Source organism: Nomia melanderi, chromosome 13 (assembly GCF_051020985.1).
Source record: "Nomia melanderi isolate GNS246 chromosome 13, iyNomMela1, whole genome shotgun sequence".
Lineage (NCBI taxonomy): Eukaryota > Metazoa > Arthropoda > Insecta > Hymenoptera > Halictidae > Nomia > Nomia melanderi.
Genome location: NC_135011.1, coordinates 3,153,673 through 3,168,382, shown reverse-complemented (window position 1 = coordinate 3,168,382; position 14,710 = coordinate 3,153,673). Strand labels below are relative to the sequence as shown.

Sequence of the window (14,710 nt, the reverse complement as noted above, 5' to 3'; positions counted from 1 at the left end):
TTTATTCTTTCGATAGACGGATCGCTCGTTTCGTTTCGTCGACGTGGTATAGGATGATTCTGAATAAAATGCTTATGGAGTAGATTGTCGAATGTCTTTTCAGTTGTTTCCAGTGGTACCGAGTCTTGCACGGTATCTATAACGTAACAGAAAGAAAGTGGGCCGTTTCGAACGTCTCTTAACACGTTAACTGCCATGTCAATATCAACGATGACGCGTTTACTTGAAAACAAACGTGTGAGTAACGATAATAGTGCACTGCAAGGATTGCAACGGCGAATGATTAACGATTGTCCCTACTTTTCTACGAAACGAGCAAGATTCTCACGGCGCTTAACGCGTTAACGTCAGCCCAGACGATCCCCCATTTCGATTCCGTTCTCCGTTCCATCCTTGACGCAACCGCTGTTTGCAGGGACCAGAAGCAGACGGACGACAAGACGAAAGAGACGGCGGTCGCAGCCGCGGCGGCGGCGGCCGCGAACATGCGCCCCGGCACGGCCGACAAGAAGCCGCAGCTGAAGCCGCAGAAGCCGTTCACGCCGCCGGCCGGGATAGCCGGGCCGAACGGGCTGAAGATGCCCGCGTTCATGGAGGGCATGCCCCACTTGCCGTTCGCGCCGTTCAACTTTTGGAACCCGGCGCCGTTCATGCCGTCCCCGTTCATGGCGGGCGCGCCGAACGTGCCTACGATCCTGCCGGAGCAGTACTTCGCGACGAGCAGGATGCGCGGCCTGCAGGAACAGCAGAGGAGCGCGGCGATGGTGCAGCAACAGCAGCATCCGCAGCAGAGGGACCGGGACGGGATCGGCGTGTCGACGGCGACCACTGAGTCGCCGGGCACCTCGAACTCCCGCGGCACGCCGATGTCGAAGGCGGCGCGCGAGGCGACCGAGAGCCTGTACGACGGTTCGGCGGCGAACGGCAGTTTCCTGGACAGCCTGATCAGGTCGAGCCTCGAGTCGGGGATCACGAGGGACCCGAGGGCGATCACGGAGGCCAGGGGCCAGCAGCAGTCGTCCTCCCAGCAGCAGCTCCCGGAGGCGATGAGGAGCAAAGCGTTGATCGATCAGCTGTGCAGAAACTCGAGGAGGACGCCTGTGCCGCGGCTAGCCCAGGACAGCAGCGAGGACGAGAGCTACAGGGGACCATCGGTGGCGGGTAGGTCCGTCCCGGAGAGGCCGGAACGCGTGCCCACCGTCGATCTCAGCCCGTCACCGTCGGACCGGTGTCGCACCGACGAAGGGAGCGACCGGCTCGCCTCGCCGCCGACGCCACTCTCGATCTCTAGGGCTGGCAGCAGGGACGAGGACAGCGGCAGGGACTCCAGGGTCGACCGCAGCAGCAGGGAGCGCGAGGTTCATAACGGCGGGCAAGAGGATCGCGATAGAAAGACTCTGACCATTCAGCAGCAGCCGCAGTCGCAGTCGCAGCCGCAGTCGCAGCAACAGCAACCACAGCAGTCGCAGCAGCAGCTGAATCACTACCCGGACTTACTCTACGCCGTATCAACTGACAAAAAAAGTGCCTGTGATAGTAAGCTTATAGTAGATCATTCGAGCCAGAAAACTCAACAACAGCAGCAGCAGCAGCAGCAGCAGCAGCAGCCGTCGCAGCCGTCGCAGCCGTCGCAGCCGTCGCAGCCGTCGCAGTCGTCGCAGTCGTCGCAGTCGCCGCAGCAGCAACAACAACCGGCGCAACAGCAGCCGCCGCAACAGCCGCAGAAGGAGTTCGCCGCGGTGAGCGGTTTGGTCGTGCAACTGCAACGGGGCTACAACTCCGGGAGCAACCGGTCCGGCGAGCAGACCAACAGCCAGCAGACGGCGGAGCCGCGCGGCCCCGTGATCAGCATGGAAGACTCCGTTGAGCAGTAGAGAAAAGTCGGTATCGTTGATCAGTAAAAAAAAAAGTATAGAGTAAATACGGCGGGACGATACGTCGTAGTACACGGTAAGCCGATTCCCGCCGAAATGCTACGCGCTGGGCATCACGCGCCAGCGACCGCGTAGCGTCGCGTCGCCCTCGCGCGCCACGAGGACGAACGCGGGGACGCCGCTTGCCCGCGCTCGCGCGCCGCCTTGATCCGGCTGTTTTCTTTTTTATTTTCTTCTTCTTCTTCTTCTTCTTCTTCTACTTCTTCTTCTTCATCATCTTGTACTACTACTTCTTTTCTTTTTTTTGGTCTTCTCTCTCTCGCGATCGAGCGTAACTCGTCGCGAATGAACGAAGCGAACCTAACGAAAGAACGGACGAACAAAGAGCCGGAAATCGAGCGGAGCACGACACTTGGTCGGTTCGGCTATGAAAGCGAACGCGACCGTTTCCAAGGTGAGGGGCGTGAATGGCGGGCAAGCGCCGTTCCCCGTGGAGCGTGCACGGGCCGAGGAGCGCACGATACAAGAAACGCGAAACGTGGCACGAAACGGTAGCAGCCCCGGATATCCTGACCCTGCCCTTTGCATCCGAGCATGCCTCGTATTTTGAACGTCGCGCGAGACAAGTTCAAAAACAGGAAACGAATGGACGGAATGGAAGCGGCATTAAGAGAGGAGCACGAATGAAAGAGAAACGAGTAACGAAAAAGATACAAATATCAACTAAACGAACACGCGTAAGCGCTTACCCGAAATACCAACCGATCGAACCAAACAAATAAGCATACACCAACCATCCCGTTGAACCCACTGCGATTCCATCAGTTACACACACGTATCCGGGCAGTCGATCACCGTACAGCTGACGGTAGGTCGTACCGGAAGGAACCCTTTCGACTATGGCTATATTTCGAATTCGAAGGAGAACGCGAGAAACGCATAAGGCACGATGCGATGATGCATAATTGTACCGAACATTCGCTCGTATACACATACAAACACATACAAACACATACATACACACACGCACACACGCGTACACGCGCCATATATACAGAGAACACACGCAATTAGACACAGGATACACGTACACGTGTACACCGGTTCGGTGAAACGGTTTTACACAGTTTTTACATACAATTTTATACACGCGTATCCCCACGGAACAATGAGAGAGAGAGAGAGAGACACGAACGTTTTCGACGACATCCTCGGACACGTCGGGAACAGTCGATCCAGACCCGACATCCGAGGCGCGAACGTCGTACGAAACGGGGAACACGTAATCGAGCAACACGTGGACGGTCCGCGCGTGCACGCGTTTCCGTGGCGAAGAAAAAAAAAAGGAACAAAGTGACAAAAACCAATTTACGAAGGAAAGACACCGCGTATAATAATATATACTTGCATACGAGCGTTGGGTAGGAGCGCGAGCGCGATGAAATTTCCGCGAGGGTTGCCTGGCCGACTACGCGCGCGGAAACGTCGGCCGCCTGTCGTAGACTTTCTCTTGAGAACGTGCGAGCCGCACGAGAGACGAACGGATTGCCGACACAACAATGAAACAACAAACAACTACAACAACAACAGCAACAACAGTAACAACAACAACATCAACATCAACAACAACGTATTTTTTTCCTCTATCGATGTAAAACTACCTAAACAACAAAAAAAAAATGCAAACTTATTACCTACACTATTAACATTACTTAACTCGTAAGGAGCAACATAATTATATAAGGAATGATATATATTATATATATAAATATATATATATATATATATATACATATATTTTTGGTCATTACGAACGTAAATGCGAAACGAGGAACGAGGCCAAGACTTTTGTTGGCGCGCGTAATAGGTGACGTTTTTTCATAAGGCGACAATATTTCTCTAATCTCGGTTATTTCGAGGCTGGCGTTCGAATAGAGGCGCGTCCCGCGTGTGAAAAACGGGTCGCGCAAGTTAGTGGAACGGATACGAAAGCGATGGCAGGAATGGAAGGTGTGTAGGGACGGAGACGAGGTTGCTTTATACGGAGTGAAAGAAAGGGAAAAAAAAGAGAAATGAAGAAATACGATCGGGGGTTGGGCAAAAAGAGGGAATCTTCGTCGATGAGACTACACGTCGATGAGACTAGAGGCGAACGCGTTCCCAAAGAGTTCTCTCTCTCGCGAGTCACGGAGCGATTCGCCGTTCTCCGCGGAACGCGACGGGGAACGTTTTAAAACGAACGAACGAGCGCGAGACGACACGCGGAACAGGAAACGAGATGACCGATACACGCCGGGACAGGGAGGAACGAGGTTTTCCCCGCTCGTCGGGGCTCGCAATTTTTCGATCCGATTAATCCCCTTGATCGGCGAAGATCCGAGAACGGTTCCGCGAGACCGTCGTTAGGGACCGGCGACGAACGAACTAAGGGAGGGCAACAAAAATAAATGGAAGCAGACACACATATATTTCTAAGGAATTTCGGGCGGGGATGATCGAAAGGAGGGGAACAGAGGGGAAAAAAGAAACAAAAGAAACGAAATAAACGAAAGGATTTTACTTGTACCGTTGCAGACGCGCGCTTGCTCTCGACTCTCGGTTATTTGTCTTTTACCGAAGTGCTGAATATTTTCTTACGCGCGACGATTAACGCCCACGTTTTGATACGAAACACAAATTTTCTAACGCGTAGAGAACGGGGAAAGGCATCGGCGACGGCGGCGGCATTCGCGGTGGCATTTTCTTCGCGAGGAAAACATACACCCGACGCGAGCTCTCCCTTGAGAAAGAATAGAAAAGAACAAAAAAAAAAAAGAAGAACAAAATAAAGAAAGAAAGACGCTTTACGTTCTGTTACCTTGTTTTCGGCAAACGTTTTATCCCGCAGCACACACCCGTCGAAATCCGTGTAGTATCGAAACGATTGAAAATTCCGTTTCATTCCCCGCGACTTTTCTACGACCCCGATCGCTTGTAGTACCCGCTCGGCCGTGCACGTTTTCCTCCCGGCGACAGAAGAGACAAAGGTGCGAGGAGCGTAGACGCGCGATTCGAGTCAAAGATCTGCCGCCATCGTTCCCGAGGGAGTTTAGAAGAAATTTTCACTTCATGGGACCGCGCCACCGCAAACGTTTGCAAAGCGATTTCCGTCGGGGTGGTTCGAACGAATTTCTTACAGCTTTTATCGATCGTTTCGACGACGACGACGACGACGATGATGACGACGTTTAGCATGTTCTATACACGTAGGGTGTTCTCTGATTTTGGAAGGATCGTATCGTATCGTATCGTATTGTATCGTATCGTATCGTACCGTATCGTATCGTATCGTACCGTATCGTATCGTATCGTATCGTACCGTATCGTATCGTATCGTATCGTATCGTATCGTATCCTATCGTACTGTATCGTATCGTATCGTATCGTATCGTATCGTATCGTATCGTATCGTATCGTATCGTATCGTATCGTAAAGCATAGCATAGCATCGCATCACAATCAACATCCATCATCGAACGAAATAGTAAAACGGGGAGCGAATTTGTGTCCGGAATCGTTTCGATCGCCATTTGTGCGACCATGAGAATAATAAAACACAACTAAGAGAGAGAGAAAGAAAGAAAGAGAGAGATAGAGAGAGAGAAAAAGGAAGAGAGAGAGAGAGAGAGAGAGAGAGAGAAAGGAAGGAAAGAACGCCAGTCCCTCCTCTTTCGACTAATTTTTTCGCCAGATTTATCACATGAAGCGTCGTGCGCGCGACTATCGAGGTATCTTCTCGTATTTTCGATTAGAAAATTCGGTTCGACAAGAGGAGATCCTTGACACTGTAGGTGAACACGCTGCGGAGGCGCGGCGATTTCGTCGTTTCGCTAGACACGATAGTAGCTGAGCAGGCGGTTGGACCAAGAGACAAAATAACAAAAAAAAAAGAAAAGAAAATTGACGGACAAAAGAGCCGGACATTTCGGAGCAGGACGATATTTCTCGTTCAGTCGAGAGGCACGCGTAGATAAAGGATTAAAAAAGAAACACGAGATGAGACCGGAGTAAAGAGATGATTAATTAAAAACTGAACGAGAGCGAAAAACGGAAAAACGACGGTGTTGGTGTGTGACGTTCGACGCGTGGTTCCGACGCGACGGAGTTCACGTTTCGCGCTCCGTCTTTCTCGAGCGCCGAGGAGGATCGTTCACGGCTGCCGTGCCGAGAAAACGGAGCGAGGACAAAGGAAACGAAAAACGGATGGAGAATCCACGCACTTATCTCACGACTCTCTTTAAATAAAAGTAACGACTGAAAGACTCTAGGCTGTACATAAACTATAAGGCATGTATGTTCGGTGTTTAAAAAAAAAAAAATATGCAAAAATTCCTTATTAACGCCAAAAAAAAATTATACCTTACTCGACAAAAAAAGTAAATCGTGTAAGCAAGGCTACTCTCTCGGTGTTTTTTGGAAACTAAACTTAAAATTTACCCTAAACTTAAAGCAAAAAAACCGTGAATTTAAGAGGTGTAACTTTCTGGAGGCGAGGAAGAAGGGGCGGAGGCGCCGAGAGCGCGCGCCGCCGCCCACGCAAGAGAGGCGCGTCGGAGAACAACATTAACGGGAAGAAATAAATAAAATCAAGTTATTGAGTGTAAACGTTAAGGTCTCCTTAGGGTTAACGAAAAAACAAGATTAATGGATTACAGACAGACAAACAAACAAACAAAAAAAAAGAGAGAAAGAAAAGGAAAAAGAATTGCTAAAGACGAGAAAGCAAACGCAGAACTAATATACGAGCTGAACAGCGGAGAACGCAAGCGAAAGGGATAAAAGAGATGAGGAGCAAGCAGCAGCAGCACTAATCATGATTGTGTGTAAAAAGAAAAAAAAAAACTTAACAATGCGTAAATTTAAACCTTCCTTCTACCCTTGTGCCCACCAAAGTCACAACCCCCCTTTCTAATCGCTCACCAACCGACCACACCCCCGCTTCGCGTCAAAGTGTAAAATCGTGTTCGGTGTGACCTTAACTACTCGATACCTCGAATGATACAAAAACAAAAAACAAACAAACAAGTAAACATTACAAAAAAAAAAAAATGATATGAAAGAAACTATGAGATACCTTTTTCTAAACGTTCACCAGGCACCAAACACCAGAGGAAAGGTATTGATATTTCTTACACTCGTTCCAATCACCGCCCTCCTCCCCTTTCCGCCTTTTCCCAACCCTCCCCTTCCAACCCCGATCCGACTCTCGAGCCCTTGTCCGCGTTCCCGGAGCCCTCCCCTCCCCCGCGAGATCCAGTTCACCGACACACACGCCCCAGACGACCGATAAAACGGAGAAAAAAAAAACGGAAAATTAACCCGATATACCTCCCACGCCCCCGCCACCACCATCGACCTGCCCCGCCAACCCCTTTACGAAAGATTTATCGTTAGATGTGAAAAATGAATATATTATCGTGCGGATGATTGTAAAACGTGCGTACACACTATTGATTGTCGTTAATTCAATTACGGTTACGAAGGTATACGTCGCGACGTTCGAATTCACGTTCTCTGATTCGGGAGTCGGTTCCCGTCACCGTGCGACCCTCGTTTGTCTCGCGGCGTATCGCGCCGCGGCGCAGAACAGAAGAAGGAAACGCAGAACGTTACACGACCGCGAGATCGTCGCCGAGCGGATCCTGAGCGTCACGATTCCGCCGGCACCGGCGAGCCTCGTCGTGTTCGTCCGTTCGCGGAAGTTCGCGCGCGATGCAAATTCTCTTTTCTTTCGAACGGTAAACTGCGGAAAACGCGCAAACGATTCGTTTCGTACGATTCACGCGAATTCGAAAATCAAGGAACTTAGGGATTCAATGGGGGTACTTTTTCGATTCTTACGGAAAATTCGATGGAGAAGCTACGAGGCTCGAACGGGACGACAGATCGCGACGATTGGGACGACGGCGTAATTAAAGAGGCTGACGTGTAACGATTTCCCTGTGACAGTGTCGCGCGAACGTGTCTGCCACCGTGAATTCGTGGATTCATGCGGCGACTTTTCGTAAATGATGGAGAATTTAGAGGTCTTTCGAAGAGTCTTCTTTTGGAGGAGACACAATTGGATAGCTGTCTGATGAGTTTTTATTCTCGAACGTAATTCGGCGATTGGAGCGAAACCTGTCCGTTGGTTATATCGTAGTTACTTCTAGGTGGAATACTGCTGATCGAAATTCGTTTTTGTTTCCGGTTTGCCGCGGGAAGACGACGGCGAAGTCGGAAGGATTAAGTTAGGGCAGATATCGTTTCCGAATGCAGGGGAAAGCGTCGATTTTCGTTGTTCCTTTTTCGGGGGGAGACGACGGGACCCAGGGACCGCGACGGAATGAGACGCGTGCCCGTTCTCCCGTGGAGAATCAGGCTTCGGGAGTCCAACTTCGGGAGACGCTTCTCGCCGAAGGCGATCGGAGGGAAAACCGGGAAAATCGAGAAACAGGAGCGCACGCGCGCGCGCGGCCACGGGAAACTTGTTCCTGTCCGAGGACATCCGGTCGTCTCCCTCTGCGTCGCGGGCGATACGCCGATACGATCCGGCGTGTAGGCGGATCGGTCGAGAGAAAAGAGGAAAAAAAGAAAGGTAAAAGAACACATGAACGGGGAGGAAGAGAAATCTTTAAGAATTAAAAGAAGATATATTATATTAAAATATCTGTGATGTAAAAAGTAACAAAATTTTGATGTATATTTTTCACAAATTATTGTAACCAGCTAGTGTATATGTATAAGATTACGGATATAAAAGAAAAAAGATGAAGAAAAATACTATTGTAATTACGGTGTGCGGAGACAAAATGACGAGTAAAAGGGAGAGAACGAGAGAGAAAGAGAGAGAGAGAGAGAGAGAAAGAACGCGCGCGAGCGAGAGAAAGACAGTGCGAAAGAGTGTGCGAGAGATTGAGAGAAAGAGAACGAGCGTGAAAGAGAGAGAAAGAGAGAGAGAGAGAGAGCGAATTGAAAGCCAACAAGCGAACAAAGGAAACAAAATATGGGAGAATAGCGAGATCGCGAGATTACGTTTTATCCACACCGGTGGTCAGACGGGACCAAGATGGCGGGTGTCGCTCGGAAAGTCGGGCCCAATGATTCCCGTTTTTGTTACCTGAACACGTTTTCGTCGAGCATTGTTTCAACGTTACTACCGGATGAAACGAAGCGTTGGTTAACCTCGTTCTCCGCTTTCGAAAAGAAAAACGAACAAAAAGGACACGTTCTTCCGCAGAAAATTTGTACATAATTCGGCACGCGCCAAGCTTCCCGCGAATCGTCTTCGTTTCCGCGCTTTATTCTCGTTCGTCGACGCACGCTACTTTCCGTTTTGAGGTTTATTTTCCGCGTTTCTTGTCCCTCTCCCCGTCCGTTCGTCCGTCTCACGGCGTCGAACGACGACGAGAGTGGTCCTCGGTCGCGTCGCGTTCCCCCCCTTCTCCAGCGAAAAGCGAAGGAAAGAGAGAGAAAAGAAAAACTGGAAGATTTGGTCCGATTGGCCCTGAAACGGCTCAATATCAGCTACCTCACAAAGTATCGTCACGTTTGGTACGGTTCGAGGCAAAAGAGGGGACCGGTTCGCGTGTCTCGTCCGCGAGAGGAAATTGGATGGCCGTCCGGACGATGGAACATTACCGGAAGCGTTCCCTATCGTTTTCGAGTTACGACGCCGTGAGCTCGCCTCCCCGGGCTCCCTTATTGAAAGCTAACCGTGTCCGCGCTGGACGTTTCGTCCGTTGGACCGCGATAAAATCGTTCGATTTCATTGGCAAGAAACCCGTGAAAACGGGACCTGGAAAAGAGAGGAGAAAAAAAAATGAGAAGAAAGATTTTCCTTGAAGATTCGTCCGTGAAGCATTAAAACGAGAGTCTGCACTAGCAAAAAGATGAAAACTTACAGCTTCCCCTTTGATCTAGTTACCGATTCCTGGACGGCCGACGAGCTTCGTCGCGCGGCGAACGCGCGGACCGCGGGAGGGGTGTGGGGTCGAATAGAGAAAATGGTCTAAACAGTTCCAAATTGTGCCTAAGTTTCGACGTTACGTTTTTACGACTCGCAAACAGAACGAACGACGCATGTATGTAATTACGTAGCAGTAAACAGGAAGTTTAGTTCGATGCTGGGGTTGTTCGAGGAACGGTAGCCGGTTGAACGGCGAGAGGACAGGGACGGTAACGAGTTTGGACGACCTTTAAGCTTAAATTTATAAAAGGGGAGGGAACAAAGGGAGAGCGAAGAAAACGAGAATGGGAAAAGTGTATTTACCTCCGTATATACGTTCCAGGGCCGTCCGGCCGCCATCTTGCGTTCATTTTTACGTTCCGTTTTGTCGAATAAGTGCAATTAGGTACACCGACAACACACACGAACAATGTCACACCTATACTCGCCGATCACACACAGATACACACGTGCACACACAGGATGAACATGTTACATTGAAACACGTACGTATTTACATTACATGAAGACAGACATGAATAAACACACGAACACACGTAAACACACGCACAGACACGTTACCAAACGTCGAAGGAAAACGGAGAAAACGAACTGTTACGCGCTAGGTTACCGTTTTTTAAATTCTATTTTCAATTCACGCATTCTCGAATGTTGGGATTTTCGTGATCAACGAAGAGCTGGCCTGTCGTTCACATAGAATTACACGCTCCACGAACACGTTCACACGCGTACACCGACTCGCAACCACCGAAATGCAAACACACACGCGCACACACATACACAGAGAGACAGACACACGCACGTACACTGACAAGAAGCCGACGTCGCATCGACAATACGAAGAAATTAGAGGAAAAGAATACGACACATCGTTTCGACCATACTCGAAAGTTCGCGCGTTTCTCCGAGCGCATCGACCGCGTCGATGTTCGGCGCGTCGATGTTCTCGCAGAAAGATTCTTCCGAAAGTCCGGCATCGCGTATAACGAAGAACGGTAACGTCGGTATCTTAAACTAGAAATTTCCCGCGAGCAACAATTGGAGAAATTGGCTGTCGATCGTTTCTAACCAAGAAAACAAACTTAAATCGAATAATCGATAGATCGTGTTCCCTCGTGAAACGCCACGCGAGGGTCGAAAATTCGCCGAGAAAGAGGCAAACAAAGAAAAGAAGAGGGTTGAAACTCACCGCGAAACTCCTCTCTTCCGTGATCCGTCGTGAACTTGGTACCTAATTCTAATTGGCTTTAAAGTAAGCTCGTAATTCGTAGGCTCTAGTCATACAATGACTCTAAAAGGACAAAGAGGAAAAACGTAGGGAAAGCTCGCCGCCGCGAGCGAGAATCGTATACGCGCGAGGTATACGACGCGACTTTATTAACCGAATTGTGTTCAAACGAAAGGATAGGTCTTGCCCGAGCAAGGCGAAGAGAAATAAAAACTGAAGGAAACGGAAACCACGGAACCGCGAAACGTGGAAGGAAAAAAAAAAGGTCGATCCGACGTCCGGCTCGACACCGATCTATAATTAAACTCGTAAACGCGTGACCGCGTAGCGGGCGGCCGCCGCCGCGCGATCGGCCGCCGGTTACGCGCGGGAACGGGGAAAGGATGATAGATAGATAGGTAGATAGAGATATACGACGAAGAGAAACAAAAAAGGGAAGAAAATCGAAAGATTTGAGCGCGAAAATGGCAGAACAAAAGACGGGGAAGAAGCCGGCGCCCGAACGCGCCTCCGACGCTCGGCCGAGTCGCGGACTCTCCTCGTATTGCGACCGACACCGATTTCTTCGCAGAGCTCTCTCTCGCGACCAGCTTTGGGGGGAACGAACGAACGAATGAGCCTTCGCGGAGCGATCAATTCTCGAAAGACGGCTGCGATCGGTCGGGTGGATCGGTCGATCCTTTTTTAGAGGCTATCGGGTTCTTCATTGAAACTTTTATAAAATATTTTATAATGTTGCGCTAATGATTCGCCGCCCGTCCGACTGAGAACTTCGCTCATTCGCTAGCCGGAACTAATCGGGAATTAATCCCGTTCGATCAAAATTCTAACATCTACGATACTCCATCGCGCTTAGGATTCTTAAAAATGGAATCTAGTCGTAAGATCGACAATCGCGCGATCGCTGCCGCGTTTCTTTAGGCTTTGTCACACACACGCGTTCGTATACGAGTGAGAACGAGGTGCGTCGAGGTATAACGGTATATTATTCGTCCATCAAAAGGTGATGTATTCTTTAAAGTACAATTACTTCTTGTTCCATACGCGAGTCGAAATTGCTTTCATGTTCCTATCTCGGGGTTTAAGGATTGAACCGCGACGTCGGTCTTGTCCGCGGCACAGAGCGATGCGGTCCTTGTCGGTCGCGGATCTCATTTCCGCGAAGCCCTCGCGGCCGGACGGTCGGAGGCGGCTCTCGGGGCTCTCTCGGGCGCGGGCGCCGGCCGAGCCTAGGCGTTTCGACTAGTAGGGATTAGGTAAAAATGGCGCTGGTACTACGTAGTTAGCACCGGTAGTACTCGTAGTTTGGCGCTTTAGTTGTTTGTATATCGTATTGTTGTTTCGTTTCTTTCTTCGGTTTTCTACTTGTACTGTCACTGTGCGAGCCTGGCCTGGCACCGATGCGGGGGTGGGCCGTCGGCGCGACGGTCGGCGCCGTCGTCACCGAGCGACTCGAAGATCCGAAAACACGTCCGTTCTAACGCGCCGACTTTCCGCACGATCGTAATCCGGGGGAGGAAAGAAGATCGTTCGTCCCTCGATCCGAGGTTTCTCGGCCGGGTAGCGTCGATCGTATCGCCGAATAATTATCGTAATTAAAAGCATTCCGCGGCGCGTCGGAACGATTGGTTAAATCGGCTCGTTAACGGACCCTCGAACGTCGGCAACGACGCGCGGCCGGTAGCCGCCCGGTGCTTCAATCAAACCTGTCTATACCAAAATCACTCTGAAACGCACGCGCCGGAAATTCAAGGTACGACCAACTAGTTACGGACCAAGTACGCTGAACTGCCGGTGAATTAATCAAAAGACACGCGTCCGAGCGACGTACACGTATACGAGGAGGCCTCCCTCTCTCTTCGCCGGGTAGCTAACCCCCGCGGTTCGCGTGTCGCGTTCACCGTTCCGCTCCTTTTCAACCCCCGGTTCCCGCCCAGGCCGACGTGTTCCGGCTGTTGGCCCGACGGCGGCCACCCCCCCCCTTCTCCTCGTCGTCACGTCGAGCCAGGCCAGGTGGTGTTTTCGATACGCTGCAGAGTTTTTTAAGAAATGTTTCAAAAGTGACCGGTCGCAAGCGAGAAAAGAAGGGAAGAGAGGACGAAGAAGTAACGGTTTAAAATTTAAGGGAAAACGAAGAGAGAAAAAAGAATACTATGAATCCGATATCGGATGACCCGAGAAAAACTCCCCCCAGTTGACCCCCGATTCCTCCGCACCAAACGGCCCCCATTATCGATGAACAGATTTTGATCGCCATCCATCCACGAAACACGAGCAGTCGACAACAACCCCTCCGGACAAACCGTGTAACATGGCAAACGCTCTTTTTGGGATATTCACCCGCATTTCCGACCAAACACACGCACACTCAGCCGACACTCAGCCAACCAACCAACCAACAATATTCAATAAAAAATGATAAACAATATTAATACTACAAGCAAACTAAAAATAAAAGAAAAATAAACAGACAAACAAAACAAAACAAAACAAACAAATTACGAATCAATCAGGAATACCGGAAGTTTCTTGTATTAAAAATAGAAAAAAAAAAATGAAAAAACAGTATAATACACGCAGTCTGCTTTCTACATACAGCTACAACAATATTGCAGCCTCCCGATACCAGTCGTCTCCTTGCAGTTAATAGCGGGGACGCGTTCGCGACGGGCGCCGCTCGCGTTTCCGACAATCGCGACGAAGAACGTTCTCCCCGGTCGGAGGTCTACCGCGAGCGGAGACCACGGCGAGGTGACCAGAACAGAACGGGGATGAGAGAACACGAGAGCACGATCGTTATGGGGCAAACGCTGTGAGAAAGCTTGCCCCGATCGTCGCGCGGCGTCGATGAACGTCCGATCGCTTTACCCGCGCGTGCCACGGGTTGCATACTCACCCGGGCACGGAGAACAATATACAACCGGCAACAACACACAAGCAGTTAACAATAGACATCTCTCTCTGTCCGAGCACGGTGCCGGCGGAAGCCGATCGCCCGGCGGCCGGCCCGGCCGCGACGAGAAGACAAAACAGCTAACTCAAATCTATCTTACATTCTCACATAATCCAGCAGTGATCAACGCGAATGCAGATGCCACGAAGAGCAATGCAAAACACAACAAAAAATATAAAAATAAATAAATAAATAAACATTTAAAAAATATATATATATAATATACAGGATCGCCGCGGTCGTCGCGCGACCCGGTCCCGTTGCCCAACCAGCCGCGACAATCGATCCCTCCCGTCCGTCGTTCGTCGATGTCGGCTCTGTTCGGATCGTTCGCGCGATCAAACGGGGAGTGGGACGATATCGGACGTGGATCGACGATGCGCGTGGAAAATGGCGCGGGCCGGTCGCGGTCCGGACCGTCCGGCGAAAGTCCCCTCAAATCAAAACCCGCAGTCAGCACAGAATATAAACGCTAAGTGCAGAGGAAACAAACTACTATATAATAAACAAAAGGTATATATATATATTATATATATATATATTATATATATATATATTATTATTAATTATTATTATTATTAAACATACATAAAAGAATATTATTAATAACAAGCAAAGAAGTACTATATTACTACTATTATTAATTATTATGATTCTTATTATAAATT

General features: G+C 49.8%; 1 protein-coding gene across 4 annotated transcripts in view; it reads left to right on the top strand.

Annotated features, from left to right (window-relative positions):
- Eip93F (Ecdysone-induced protein 93F) overlaps positions 1 to 6,962 on the top strand; it is an 80,726-nt gene extending 73,764 nt beyond the window's left edge. For all 4 annotated transcript variants that reach the window (XM_076372970.1, XM_076372972.1, XM_076372968.1 and 1 more), the window contains one exon: positions 416 to 6,962. In XM_076372970.1, coding sequence (XP_076229085.1) covers positions 416 to 1,874 — 1,459 coding nt within the window. In that variant the 3' untranslated portion in view covers positions 1,875 to 6,962. The remainder of the gene's footprint in view (positions 1 to 415) is intronic.
- The last annotated feature ends 7,748 nt before the right edge of the window (positions 6,963 to 14,710 follow it).